The sequence below is a fragment of the Seriola dumerili genome, unplaced genomic scaffold (assembly GCF_002260705.1).
Source record: "Seriola dumerili isolate Sdu_G_001 unplaced genomic scaffold, Sdu_1.0 BDQW01000017.1, whole genome shotgun sequence".
Lineage (NCBI taxonomy): Eukaryota > Metazoa > Chordata > Actinopteri > Carangiformes > Carangidae > Seriola > Seriola dumerili.
This window is the reverse complement of record NW_019174272.1, coordinates 11,388,280-11,403,418: the sequence shown is the minus strand read 5'-3', so window position 1 is coordinate 11,403,418 and position 15,139 is coordinate 11,388,280. Positions and strand designations below refer to the sequence as shown.

General features: G+C 39.3%; 1 protein-coding gene across 3 annotated transcripts; it reads left to right on the top strand.

The window, feature by feature from the left end:
- Positions 1-4,970: 4,970 nt before the first annotated feature.
- On the top strand, positions 4,971-14,381 carry LOC111230580 (tumor necrosis factor receptor superfamily member 10B-like). Of its 3 annotated transcripts, none has more exons than XM_022757372.1 (10): positions 4,971-5,093; positions 7,493-7,643; positions 7,879-8,010; positions 8,140-8,251; positions 8,400-8,491; positions 9,048-9,143; positions 11,670-11,701; positions 11,877-11,945; positions 13,173-13,209; positions 13,641-14,381. In XM_022757372.1, exons 1-10 carry the CDS (start codon positions 5,073-5,075, stop codon positions 13,952-13,954), a joined length of 1,056 nt encoding a protein of 351 aa, XP_022613093.1. In that variant the 5' UTR covers positions 4,971-5,072; the 3' UTR covers positions 13,955-14,381. The 3 variants fall into 3 exon arrangements, with proteins under 3 accessions (XP_022613093.1, XP_022613085.1, XP_022613101.1); XM_022757364.1 differs by having other exon boundaries at positions 11,877-12,116; XM_022757380.1 differs by lacking the exon at positions 11,877-11,945.
- The last annotated feature ends 758 nt before the right edge of the window (positions 14,382-15,139 follow it).

The following is a 15,139-nucleotide window of genomic DNA, read 5'->3' as shown; positions in this document are numbered from 1 at the left end:
AGCCTCTGTTCCACTAGTTTCTGTAACTCAGTGCAAACCCTCATTCTGCATTTCTGTCATCTGTCTGACTAAATGAAGCATGTTCCTGGTAATTTGATTTGCATTTGCAGATAATTCACAAAGCTGTTATTTTAAGAAATTTAGCCTGTGGAGGTGAGTTTTTTTTTTTAACCTTGTGGTGGGATAATTCCCCTTCATCTTCAGTCATTATTGGCCTGTTCACAGCATATTGTTCCACCATGTTTTTCCAGTTCCTGAGAAACAGTGCTGATGAATTACCATACGTGTGACCTGAGGGTAGAGGGTGGCTTGTGGCTTGTGGCTTGTGGGTGGAACAAAATCAAACACATAACGGCAGAATAATAAGACCATGTGTTTTCTCAAATGATTCGAAGCTATATTTTAAACACCATGCTCATAAGACAGACCTGACACCGTATCTCCTTTTATTTTCAACAACTGTCCAACAAGACAGTATTTTACAATGTGCTTCTTTATAAAAACTGCAAAGACATACATCGTTACAAAAGCTAACTGTATAACTGGCGTATGGCAGGATGGAGGACTGACATGCAGATTATCACAACTATCGTGTTGTGTTTCCAGCACATGGCTGTAAGGCTCTGTACCTGTATGTTCTGGCTCTAATTGTTAACATTACTGGAACAGCAGCTTAATAAAAGAGTAGCTGAAAAAAGAGATGAAAACAGTGTATCAAAAACAGTAATTTTTTTTGTTTGCTGTGACTAAGGACTTTAATGAGCATTTTTAAGTTAGTAATTTACTTTCATCCTGGTGAAACACTGTAGTCTGTATTTGTAGCCTCATAACCAGTTGCGCACTGTAACATCTGCATCAAACCTGCACAAGCGTTTAACCTAAATAACTATATCTAACTAATCTGCTAGCATAAAAGAAATAGAGAGCCAAAGTCATGTCATCACATCTGGGCTAGCTCCTGTTCCACTAGTTAGTGTAACTCAGCGAAACATGACATTCAGCCCGTGGGTAATGGTGTTCCTCTGTTGCGGTTCCACCAGAAACATTTCATTAATATTACCACCACCATTCAGCTTGTGGCTTGTGGGCAGAATGGAACAACTGCGTGTTTGTAAAAACTACAAAGACATGCCACATTACAAAAGCTATAACTTGATAACTGGCGTATGGCAGGATGGAGGACTGACATGCAGCAAGATTAACACAACAACCATGAGAACATTGATTGTGTTTCCAGCACATGGCTGTAAGGCTCTGTACCTGTATGTTCTCCCTCTAATTGTAAACATGAGCAGTGTGTCCAGCTAAGTTATTCTCATTGAAGTCGATCAGCTGGATGTCCCAGGCAGCCATGAAAGAGCTGCTGGAAAAACAGCTGAATGACAGAGCCCCATTCAGCTAGCTTAGCATAACATACTGTATAATCCCCCGCAGTCAATGGACACATGTAGCCTACACAACAGTACCAGGCTAATGGCAAATATGTAAAGTTACAGTCACTATGGTCAGTATCCCATGCAGAAATTTGAAGAACAACCTTAAAATACTACAAACAGTAAGTGCCCATGACCAAGGTACTTCATAAGACATTTATATGAAGCACTTTACAGTTTAACTCACATTAATGCAGTCACTCACCGGTGGCATTGAGCTATACAGGCACTGGTCTGACCAGAGGGAGAAAATTGGTGTTTCAGTATGTTTCCCAAGGACACTCCCGACATACTGCCAGGAGGAGTCAGGATCGACCTTGTGATAAGTGAGCGACCCACTCTGCCTCCTGAGCTGCATCCGCCTTCCCTCTGTTAGCCCTGCACTGCCAGGCTGTTAGATTAGATATAATGATTTTCTTTTCTTTCTTTTTTTTCAGTTTTTTAGTTCTATTAGCTAGACAACACAGGTTAAAAATGAAATGTTGCTCATGTGTGATCATCAAAAGTAACCACACTGCATTCAGTTGACTTCATTTTTCAGAGGAACATTTATTCCTTTCTCCTTTTTCCTCTTATTCTCTTTCCTCCATCCTCATGAAACCTCCATCAGTTTGATGCTGCTCACTATAACGCACACTAACATTTCATGTTGCCTGAAAACGATGTTAACCAGACAATTGTGTAACGCTGTAACAGTCTTGACAAACGTACAGCTGACAAAGCACTGTTTGATTCAACACCACAAGTCATAGCTACGTTTTTTTCAGCCCACTTCCTGTCTGTTTTTACAACAAGAGCGTGTGCGGTTTCACTTGTGCTTCTTAATGTACTTTTGATCGACTTGATGCCATGTTGGTTCGTATTCACTTTTGATAAGGTTTGGGCAAACTGCTAAGGAGAGTAAACTGAGTTAATAGGGATTACTCTTCACTATATCTCTTTGCACTGAGTCACAATGATCTCCTAAAGCCTACACAGCATAACCTTCCTCTCAGTGCAGACGCCCCTGCAAGACAAGAAAATAAATTTGATTTTCCATATCATTAGAACTGATCTTGACCTCGGTGAAACAGAAGAGGAGAAAGAAGTATGGTGTATAAAATTCATGTCTTATCTTTGAAAAAGTGACTTAGAGGTTTTGGCCTCCTCCCTCGCCTTATCACCAAAGACACAAGTTCCAGCAGAGTGCACGGGTAAACGGTGCATAAACTCTTCCACATGCAGTAGACTCTGAGTGACTGAAGGAATAAAATTGGTAAAAACAGAAATGTAGCGTAAACTTTTGAATAAGATGTTGATGAGCTGTGGTGCACAGAAGCCTGCAGTCTTTATTTCATCAGACACCAAACTATGAGTCTAATCTTTGAGTCTAGAACAGCTCCATCAGGCTTTCACTGAAGCTGTCAGCTCCATGTTAGCTTGGATGCACAATCAACAGACTGAAAATGAGGTTTTATTTCAGTGTCACTATGGGTCGCTGTGTGTTGTCCTCTCTGCATTAACACATATTCCACACACATCCCAGATAAACATGTACAGTTGAACAAACCCCTTCCTGTTTGGCTGCATATCTGTGAGCTGCAGACAACTGCTCATTAGATAATGTGAAACTGGCACACGCAGGAGGTGAGGTTTGCTAAAAACTGTGATGATGGCTGACTTCACGTGGTCTGTGATGAGAGGCTTTGTACAATGGTCTGTTTTCCCCATTATCCTGCAGGGCCCAACAGCAGAGAGCAACCACTCTGGAAATGATCATGTAATTGTAACAGCGGACAAGGTTTTTATCTTTCGCATTTGCAAATTCACTGTGGCCGTTGCAAGATTCCATTTGGTGATGGAGAAAAGGAGCTACTGTTTCTACTGAGAGGTTCAAGCAGAAAATATTACTTGAATGCTTCATTTCAAAACAAAAAATTTTAACCTCCTCCAATGTGAACAAAATTCATCAAGTCTTCAGTCATCTATCTTTTGTCACTGAGCAAAATGTTTTGAATATAAAGATCCTTGGCCTCATCTAGGTTAAAACATCAGGCAAACTAGGGGAACTTGAACTTGCACATGAAACATATTTTTCATATCATATATGCTTACACCTTTAACTACATCTGTTTAGTTTAAACAAGACCTAAGAGTCTGCATCCATGCTAGTAGCATTGTGAGGCTGTGCTTTGAGCTACATGCTAAAATAACATGCTGATGTTGAGCTAACCATATTCACTATCTTAGTTTAGCATGTAACTGCAGCTGAGGCTGATGGGAACGTCATTAGTTTAGCAAGATTTTGTTTATTAACCTACTGGACAAATTAAAATATTGATCTGATGATGACACTAAGTGAAAACATTAGAGGATCACTAAGTTACTACTATTTATTCTGAGATGGGTTTGAATGTGTGTTGCAAATTTCATGACAATATGGCTAAAAAGTAAGGTACATATTATAAAATGTATATGTAGGCCTACTTACTAATGCAACATCCTATGCAACATGTAGAATGCAGCATGCACCAGGCACTATCAGCTGCAGTCCCAAATCAAATCCATGCTCTCATGAAAAAAACTCTCCAAAAGGCTTAAGGATAAAGCTCATCTGCCAGAGATAGTCAAAATGATTGCAAAACAATAGGTTTTAACTAAAAGATTATAGTAAGTCCAATATAAAACTAACATTAGAATATGTTAATATTACAATTATTTATCTAACTCGCTATTCCTGTATGTGGCTCACATCCACACACCTCCATGTATTGATGTGACTCAACTTTAGCCACAACAGTGTGTGCTTGTTTCCTGGTATGAATCATTCTTAAGTCATAATTCACATAAGGCATTACTGTGTAGGATTTACACCCTGTGATAAAACTGTATTTTGCCACCTAAATATCACTTTTAAATAAACTTTAAAATATCACATTAAAAACATAATCCACTCCGGAATCCTTAATGTGTTTCACTTTTATTACAAAGCCAGAAGTGAAAAGTACATAAGTAGACTACATTTAAACAAGCACTGTACATAAATGTAATATTGAGGTACTTGTACTTTAATTGAGGAAATTCCATTGCATGTTACTTTTCTCCACGACATTTCAAATTGATATATTCTACTTTTTATTTCCTCATATTTATTTATCATTTCATCAGACCACATGTTGTGAACCACTGTACTAAATTATTAAAAGTTTTTTTTATTTGATCTTAATTGTCATATCTCTCAAGCACTTTGATCAGCATGTGTTGTTTAAAAAAAAATAATAATAATTAACCATTAACCATCATCAGCCATTTTTCTGCATTTACTTCTAAATTTTGCGGGTTTTTTTCTGTTATTTGACCTATTTTAAAAGCAGGACTTTTACTTGTAAAAGGGACATTTATTTGTTGTCGTGGTCCTATTACTTGAGTAAAGATCTGATTGTTTACTCCCACAGTCTTGTTTTTTCTCAGGTTTCATGACTCTGGGAGACGGGGTGGGCGGGGCCACACCATATACCGGTAAGTCATTAGCTCAAGTCGACACACCTGCCTTGAACTTAAAGAAAGAAGCACGAGCGGTGCCTGTGAAAGCACTTTGTTGTAAATCACGTCTGGAATGACTCTATTTAAAAGTGTGGATTTTGACATTTCTACGAAAACATGATCGACTTTAAATGTGCGGTAAGTTTTATTTTTCAGTTTACTTTAAATATAACAGCGCACAAAAGTTGTTTTTTGCTCTGGTCCCAGCTACTGACACTGTGTAGGAGTAAAGCAGATATTAAAAGACTGTTGTGTGGCCTAACTTTTAAATGAAGATAACATTTCCTGAAAGTGAAAGGAGTTCATAAATGGTTGTGATGAGTAATAACCACCGAGCCCATCTGGACTTTCATCATTAGCCATTTGTTGTTTGTTTATGCAGAAAGTTTTTTCTCAGATGAGCTATATTCTGTTTTAATGGCTGAACAGTGAAGTTGTGGAAATTCTAAAGTCATTAGGTTTGCCACAGGGACATTATATTGGTATGGGGTTTTCCGATATTGGCTCGACACAAACCTCTTCGCAGAATGTCTCGTGTGTCTGTCAGAGTCGCTTCACGCTGGTGCGAAATTCCTCATAGTCTTAAAAAAAAAAAGTCACAACTAATGTGACTCGTTCATTTAAGCTCTTCTTCCCTCTATACACCTCATTGACCTACTCAGACATTTCCGGGTTTGACAGCGCGAGGTGAATTAACAATTGAACGTAGAATGAAACATTTATAAGTCCAACTGTGCCGGCTGGTCTTCCTGATGTGTGGCCCAGTCTCAGTTTAAGATTTTGTGAATTTGAAGTGGTCTTTTAAATTTGTACAAATACATGTCTTAAGTTCAGGAGAACAAAATGTATTGTTAGTTGTTAGTAACCTGTCTTTAATTCGGCGCGGTAGAGAGCCGCCAAACAGATTGATTTAGAGAAAATGTACGTCTTTTATATCTGATTAGTTTTTTATTACACAGCATCTCTCCTGTAGCTACGCGTAAGGGGCGAGCGGAAGTGACAGTGTAAACTATCCAAGAAAGTTAGAATTTAATCAAAATGAAGTGAAGTGTGGCTCCTAAAGATTCAGAAGATGTCATTTCTATTTTAGTATTTGTGTCTTATGTATTCTGCGTCGTTAAAAATGTTCACGTTCAGTTTTTTTGAATGGAGGTTTGTATGATTTTTCCCTTCACGCTAGAAGTCAAACAAACTTTTTCAGCGGTGTATAACTTATTTATACAGCAATCAGATTGGTCTGAGCGCGCCATTTTATTTAATGAAGAAGACAGAATAAGTGAAATGCCTGTACATGCACAGCAAAGTAGGTGCGCCAGTATGCTATGGAGTGTGTGTGTGTGTTTGTTTATGTGTGTGTGTGTGTGTGTGTGTGCGCGCGCGCGTGTGCGTGCGTGCGGCAAGTTTGTCCATGCTTGCGAGGGAGATGCCGCTGCATGTGACTGAGCAAGAAGGGCAGATTGGCAAATGTTGAGAAATATGGGTGTGGGCAGCAATCTGGTCGGTTCAATTGCCTTATTTGGTTATTCCTTCAACCTGGCCAGGTACTGACTGTGACATGATGTTTGTGTTCAGGTGATGTAATTATGCAATTTATTTTTTTACTATGTGACCGGTTTAAGATGACATTCTTTCATCAGCTTACAGTGGCTGTCTGATTTCCTCAATACTACCTGCATCAGGCTGCTCCGAAGTCTGACTTTACATAGGCGTGAAAGAAATCCCCTCATCCACCTGCTCAGCTCTAACCTTTTTTTTTTTTTTTTTTTTTTTTTTTTTTTTTTTGATGTGGCCTGATGAGAGGTGCATTTCATTGGTGAGACACAGTCATGTGAACTGTTGCATCATCTTAATCATATTCCAAATAAAACGAGGAAACTGATGTAGAACAATGACTCCTACTTCCTTTCTCAAGTATTAGAACTTAAGATAAGTATTCCTTTTGTAAACAAGTCATTTCCTATGAGCGGACTTCAGATTTCCGAAAGATATATAAAAATATACTGGTATGAATGACACACAAGAAGAAACAACAAAAATCGAGCTATTGATGCCTGCCATATAAAAAAAAAAATCTAATTTGGTAATTATTTATTAATGTCAAAAGGGATGTGTGTCACTTTTTTTTTTTATCAAATGAAAAATGCTAATGGCTGCAAATATTTTCATTATCAATTAATCTTATGATTATGTGTTTAAGCTATAAAATGTCATAAATGCTAAAAAAAAAAAAAAAAAATGTCCATCCATTCCCAGAGTCCAAGACTTTTTTTTTAAGTAACTTGCATTATTCCATCAGTCCAAATCTCAAACATTCAGTTTACAATTAAATGAAACCGAATAACACTTGAGAAGCTAAGATCATAGACTGTTGTTTATGCTGTAAAAAATTTCAAAAGTAGTAATTAGTTAGGGCTGCAACTAAGGATAATTTTCATTAGTCTGTGAGTAAGTTTCTAGATTTATAGATTCATGGTTTTGTCTATAAAATTTCTGATTTTATTAATGTTGAATTTTTTAATGTGTCATCATCTGTTTAGGTTATTTTCATCGTGTTGAGCTCCAAACCCATGGATGCATTTCCACGCTCTGGACTTGACTTGAGAGGTAGCAGAACACAGCGGGATGTCCAGTGCTTAGCCAGCCTGGAGTATCAGCACGACAACATCTGCTGTCTAAACTGTCCAGCTGGTAAGCCACATGGAGCAACACTTGATTTAGTCCACAGAGACTGAAGTTCTGTCATCAGCTCCAATCAGAAATCCATCAGAGGGGCTATGAAGCAGGTTGAGCATGGCGTGATAGGTTATTATTTAGCTTCAGTGACAGGTTCAGTTGAATTTGGAAGCTCAATTAAGGTGTATTTTTTTTTTTTTTTTTTAAAAAAGAAAAGATTTTTATGTTTTTGTGTGTGTGTGTGTGTTAGGTACACGTGTGGAATCACCCTGCACCAGAACAGGAGAGAAGGGGAGGTGTGGAGAATGCGACCATGGGCACACATACACTGAGCACAGCAATGGGCTGAATCTGTGTTTCAAGTGCACGCGGTGTCGCTCAGGTAATTCTACTTGACATCTTTACACTATCGATTGAAATGACTGTAGAAGAGGAATCAATATTTAACCTTTTCAAATTGCTCTGAGCGTCAACTCTGCCTTACGAAGGTCTTTTTCTCTTGCTTTCTCAGATCAGGAAATTGTAAGGGAATGTAGTCAAACTCATAATACTGAATGTCGGTGCAAATCAGGGGGATTTTGTGCTCCTGACCAGGCATGTGAAGTGTGCAAGAAATGTTCAAGGTGAGTCCATGCAAACTGAAAAGAACACAGCTGGTGCTTGGTTCATTCATTCGTGATGGGAGAAGCTCATTTCTCAGTTGTTTCTGAGACAGCCTTCCTCATTTTACTTCCTTCTCGCCTTCAATCTCTTTGCCTCCCTCCAAACTAGGTGTGAAAAAGATGAAGAGGTAGTGAGGAACTGCACCTCTACCACCAACACAGAGTGCAAGAAAATCCAGTCCAGCCCTGGCACTTCCCCAGGTACAATACAGAGTGGTGCTTTCTGAAAAACATGAAGACACCAGTCATCAGTGATGACAAGCCTGACTTTTATGTTACTCCAGAAAACGATATCCTACATTTTCTTGTTTGAAGGTAGAAAGTCGAGTGATGAACCAGTTTGGTTTTTGCAAATTGGTTTGTAATTACACATAATTATAAACATGATCTGGATATGTGTTTTTAATTTGTGGTCTGGTTGGACATATTTATATGCTTCAATGTCAAAACCCAAACTTGAAATGATTGACTCTAAAATTGAGATTAACAAAGCTTTTTTGTGCTAGCTACAGAAATGCAGTTTATGGTCTGTTCAACACAGAAACACACATTCAGTCTCTATCAGTCACTCAGTGTGATATTTGTAACTTCAGAACAATAAGTCATATTATCTGCACCCACCAAATATATCATATTGAAATATGGCCAATATCTGCAATTCTAGAGAAGAAATGTACATCAAACGTGGCTCCACAGTCACTGAACAGCTCATGTCCATATTAATACCATCATACCACTATTTATCTTCCCCAATCAGTAAATGCAGCAATAGCGGTGCCACTCACACTCATTCTTATTGGGCTCATTATCCTGGGAGCAGTTTGCTGGTGGAAGAAGAGAAACAAAGCAACAGGTATGTGGAAACAGAAAAACGAGTCTACATAATATAAAACATAAAAACACATTGAAAGTGTCAGTATCCAAGTTTGTAAATAGATAAACAGCATAAGAACAAACTGTTTCTTATGATAAACCTTTTTTAAAAAAAAAAAAAAAAAAAAAATCATTTTAAAAGCATTGAGAATACCATAGAAAAGGCTCAAGTCAGGTCAGTCCTGGCTCTATCAGCAGACACTGATTCAAACAATAACATGAACAGGTGCAGTCAGGAAATGAAGACCTGACAAAGGTTTTGATATTAAAGGAAATTACACCTTTCAGTACCACACAACAGGTTTTCATCTCTAACAGCCCACATTTGGTGCATCATGGAATTGTTTGACTTTTCCTTTTTATAATTCAGTGTCATAATGAAGCCTTATCTTTAATTCCAATGATAGTCTTAAGTTCAAGTACACTGGGATACACCTCACTTCAGAACACAAACACGTCCAACTGAATTGCATAAGACAGGAAACTGCAGCACGTTGCACTGCTGGCCACACCTGAGATGTAAGGTGTGTATCACTGTTTAAAGTTTCTGTTTGATACACTGGTTTTCTGTGAGCTCTGTGATGGACTCTGGCCCGTCGACCCTGTAAAGGATACAGATGATGGCTGAAGGGGTTCAGGGCACCTACAGAAACAAACCTAGGCGCATGAGCCATAATTTGTGCTTTAATTAGTTAATAGATCTGCAACTAACGTTTATTTTCATTATTTATTGATCTGTAGATTATTTTCTTGATTTAATCGTTTATCTAATAAAAGGCCAACAATTGTGAAAAATTCCCATCAAAACCCCCAAGATGATGTCGTCATGTTTTTTCCTAAGCAACCAAAACCTATAAATCTTCACTTTATTAACAAGTAGCAAATCCTCAAAACTGAGAGGGTGGAACGCTCACAAATTTGATTGATCAGTTAGTCAATCAACTCTGTCAATTGACTAGTTGATTAGTCAACCATTTGTTTCAGCTCTAAATGGTTCCAATTTGAGTTTTAAAACTTTGCACATGTAAAGAAACATTACAGATATATAATGAACTATATATAGAGCTCAAGTACATGATCCAGATGTTTGAGCTCTGTGCTCTCTAACATCTTTTGGTCTAGCGATGAGCACATGTGCGATGCTGTTATTTCTTTGACAGATCTTAATCTGCGACTTTATTTTGCATGCTGGTTTGTGGCAAACATAGGCTCACCCAGATGTCACTCAAAGAAGCCACGCCCTCAATTATATATAACTTTAAGACCTAATAAAATGTAAACAGGTCAATTATATAGAAATTCACCCCCTATACAGTTGTCAGGAAGGAGGAAATTAGCTATAGAGACAAACTGTTTTTTTGAACCAGGCTGTGAACATGTTTGTTTCTGCTGTAAAGTTGGACATTTTAACATGGGAGTCTATGGGGACTGACTCGCTGTTGGAGCCATTAGAGGAACTGCAGTTTTTGCCACTTCAGTGTTGGCTTCATGTTTGAGGTTGCTGCTTGGTTTTTATGTATCTCTTCCTTCTAGAGACATAACATTAGCTGAATTTGGTTGAGCAGCATTCACTAATAGTTTTCATCCACTTGTTGTCCAGTGAGACATGTCACCAAGCTCCGGCTTCTCATTTGCATTCGACACCCATGGATTAGCCCACAGGGCCAGCGTGATTTGGCTAATACACAACAACGGGCAAACTGTCAGAGCTTTTCAGGTAGAAGTTTCCTATTTAAATGTGTCTGAGTCTGATTAGATGAGTAAGACTGTAATTACTTAATTCGCCGGGAGCATCAAAGAGAAACAATCCGTGCGCTGAATGGTTGAGGATGAAACACTGATGTCACAGCAGGGTTTGTCTTTGACACCCATTGGCTGTGCTCCACGACTTCCCGTCAGTGTGCTGCATTTTTTTGTAGTGTTGTGGTCAAAGAAACCAGTTTAACTAGACTTCAAATGGCAGGTATGATTGTTCCAGCTGATGAACGCACAGCAGCAGGTGGCGTGGCCGACGATGTGCTGACACTAGCTGACGATGTCGGAGTAAGGTGTAGTAGGATAAAATGTAGATAACATAAATGAGCCAGTGCTTATGTGATCATCGTCCAGACCAGACTTGAAGCTGGACTGTTCTGTTGTTGGCACGTACAGTAAAATACCTTTCCATTTGGATTTGCCATGTGAAGATGTTTGCCCCAGTCTCTGCTGTTTACCAGGCTGTAGCTAAACTGTACCCAGTCCAGCACAAACACGCACAGGATCGGCCAGGTTCCAGACATGACCTGTGAAAATCCCCTGCTCTGACACCACTGACTGGTGTGGCCAGAGGTGCAGCTGCAATCAATGTTAGAATCCGCTGATAGCAATGCAGCAGCAAATTTCTGCCCTTTTGTTATTCAGAGTTGATTTACCCAGGAAGGGAAATCCAAATCACACAGAGGTCAATAGTTTTGACTTTAGGGAATTTCTTAAAGTTGCATAATCCTCTCCTCCATCCTTTCTTCAGACTCTCAGAGACCCGACGGCAAAGCTGGACAGGTGAGTCGCTTCTAATACTTTTGGCATCACTGTAGGATTAACGAAAGAGTGCAGAGCAGTGGAATAAATGTAGCACAAACTTAGAACAAAATTTTAAGTTTTGCTAAGATTTCAAAGATTTAATTAGTGAGTTGTTTGTTTAGATTTGTTTGAACATGTTCCTCATCCGCCCCAGCGTTATCCTGATAACTTTCCCACTGAGGAAAGGAAGACTGGAGAAACCAAAAAGCCAAGCTGGCAACTGGTGAGACCTAAATCCTCAGCCGGCACGGAGGATGAACGTAAAGTGCTGTGCGAAAGCCTCAACAGCTCAGCCAGTAACTCCCAGCACAGCCTAACCAGCCTGCCTTCCTCTGCCTTCCCCGTACCTCCCCCCCAAGCCAGTGCTGTGGTCCCCAGGCAGCCCAACAGGAGGGTGAGAGCAGCAGCTCATCTCCATCCTTGCTTCTTCCCTTCTCACCTGCTTACTCCTTACTCTTGTTTGTTTCTGTTGTGTAATGCTTTGCTATCTTAACTCAGCTTCTAGTTACTGGTCTGGTTGTCCTCCTCCTCCCAGTTTCCCCACTTTGCTCCTTATGACATGCTTGCATGAAAAGTGTTAAACACAGCTGCCTTATTAAAATATCACATGCATTAGGACGGATGAGATGCACTAAACTCTGGTGACCAACACTAACTTATTTAAAACCTAATTTGATCAACACTGTTTTCAGCGTGTCATGTGATGCAGTTTGAGTCCTGCACTAGTTGTTAATGAGATTCTCTTTAAACTACATGGACTGAAAATGTATTTGTTACACAAAACCCCATTTTATTTTTATTATATTATCCATTCTGGCCTCACAGAAACTGTGAATATTGATATTCACAGAAAGACTGTTAAGATTTTCATAGTCCCAGTTGCTCTGAATCACAGTGGCTATAGTTAAGTACCAAAACCAGTAACTCTCCAAATTCGCTCTCCAGTCTCTTCAGTCTGTTTTGGAACAAAACCTCCCCACTGGAGTCATGTTCTCAGCAACGGAGAGCAGTGTTAAAGCCAGTGACAGACAGCTTTGGAAATAAACTCATTCGATTCAGTGTATTTAGCATCGTGAAAGATGTCGTCTTGTGTGTGACACAGCTACTGTAAACAGTTCAGAGTCGTTCTGATTGTTAGAAACTGAAGTTGATGAGTCACATGCTCCTTGTTGCACCTGTTAAAGATTAACATCGACAGAGTTGCTTCACTCAAATCCTGATTGGCCTGCATTCTCTCCATTCAAACCTGAAGTACATGTTTGCATTATGAGAAATCTGCCTGGCAGAAAAACTTATTTTCGATTCAGCTCAGTGGAGCAGCTGCCCGATCAGCAGGGAGCATGTGGCTTTTGGACAAGCAAGTAATTGAATAAGAGATGAGTTGTGTTCACCAAGACTGACAATTGGCTTGTTGGAGTATTAATGATTGCCTCCCTTCTTTGTCTTATAGGAAGAATGCCAATTTCCCAAACTAGTTCCTCTGAAAGGTAATGTGTTTTTATTTTTATTTGTATTCCTTCTCTGAAAAGTCACACACCCATCCTTATGATTCTCAGATGGATCAGTGTGATACAGAGAAACACTTAGTTAATAAAGACAGTGGACATTGAGCCTTAGTTTTTCATGATGCCACACTCCATTCCATTCAAATCAGTACTACTACTTTATTTGTCCCTCAAGGGGCAATTTGAGGCAGCAGTTCACGAACAAAGCACAAACTGACAACCCAGCTGCACACACACAAACAATCCAAAAATACAAACATTAGAAAGTTGCTGTTGCAGCCCTGCTTTGTTATTCAGTCCAGTTAGAATTCAGTCAGGCTTATTTACTTATGCACAGGTTTCAAATGTTCATAGAAATGTTCATGCCAGATTGTGGTCCAGGTGCTTGAATGAAGGTTTGTCTTTGTTTGCAGGTGAAGATTCTCTGAGGAAATGCTTTGACTTCTTCGAAGAAGAAATGGAGGTCGACTACCACAAGAAATTCTTCCGTCACCTTGGGATTAGCGACAATGTAATCAAAAGCAAAGAGAACATTCGCTATGAAGACAGGATCCATGAGTTGCTGAACATTTGGTTGGAGAAAGTGGGCAGAGAAGCTAGTTTAAATGACCTGCTGAGTGCATTACTTGATCTGAATCAGAGGCGAACAGCTGAGAATATCAGGGACAGAGCTATTGACAATGATCATTACATCTATGAGTATCAAATTGAGGTGAACTCCGTCTGAAATGATGCATTCTTAATAGTATTTACGTTGTGAGGTCCTTCCATCTGATCCTGGTTGGAATGGCATCGCACAGGGCTATGATCTGTAGCGCTGTTTCAGCCAGTCATAAATCTATTTCGCCAAAACGTTCATACTGCAGAGAAAGTATTAGTAATGTCTCATTAATATCATGTTTGGTGTCAGGTCTAAGCTTGTGTGTTGTCCAGTAAGCATCACACGAGGCTGCCACCCATAGTGGTCTACAGGCTGTCATGAGAGAAAGCATGAGTAATGATGTCTCATGAATCTTATGGCATGAAGTCGTCGCTCTGTGAAAGCTTCTCCCTTGTCCTGTGCTGTCCAGTGGAGTAGCAATGCACAAAGCTTCCACCCATACTGGTGGTATGTTGAGTAGTGAATCTATTCAGCCAAAAAAAAAAAAAAAAAAGTTTGCACAAATTTTGCTGACACTGCTGGTCCTGCCGATTCAGTAAGGGCATGTTACTACTAGCCCTGATGAGCAAATGCAGGATCTTGTGAAGTTAAACCAGGCTGAATTATCTGCCTAGTTAACCATACTTACACTCCAAAATTACAACTTGTATTGAGTTGTTTTTTTTTTTTTGTATGACTGAAAATGTTTCTTTCAGCTCTACACGGAGGGTTGATAAAGTATTTAAATACAGAAAGTGTTTGCTGTCCTGTATACTACGTGTACAGACTGCTGTTTACCTACACACATCTCAAGACAAGTTGATTGTTTCTCATAGCGAGTGATGTTCAATAGACCTTATTGATGTCTTAATCCTTGAAGATGTGCCTTATTTATGTAATGTCCTCAGGAATTAATGTCTTTATGGTTGCACTGATTGAGCAACAGAACACGTGAAGCATCATGATAAATGTCTAGAGAGCACAAGTATATTGAGCTATTATGGTGGAGAGCAGTCAAGTTAATAATTATTTAATGACTGTGTTCTCTGCCTGACTGTGTCTTTTATACTTGTTGATTGACAGTGTTAATGATCATGGTTCTCATGGATCATGATATTTTAATCCTCTGTCTGCATTGTTTCCGGTCTGTTGTTACACTTTTGTCATAACTGATCACAACTGCGACATAAAAATGACAGTAGGTTCTCCTGGGTACCGCTGATGGGATACATATTGCTTTGCCCAAAAGCACCTGAGAGAAAGTGAATTTGA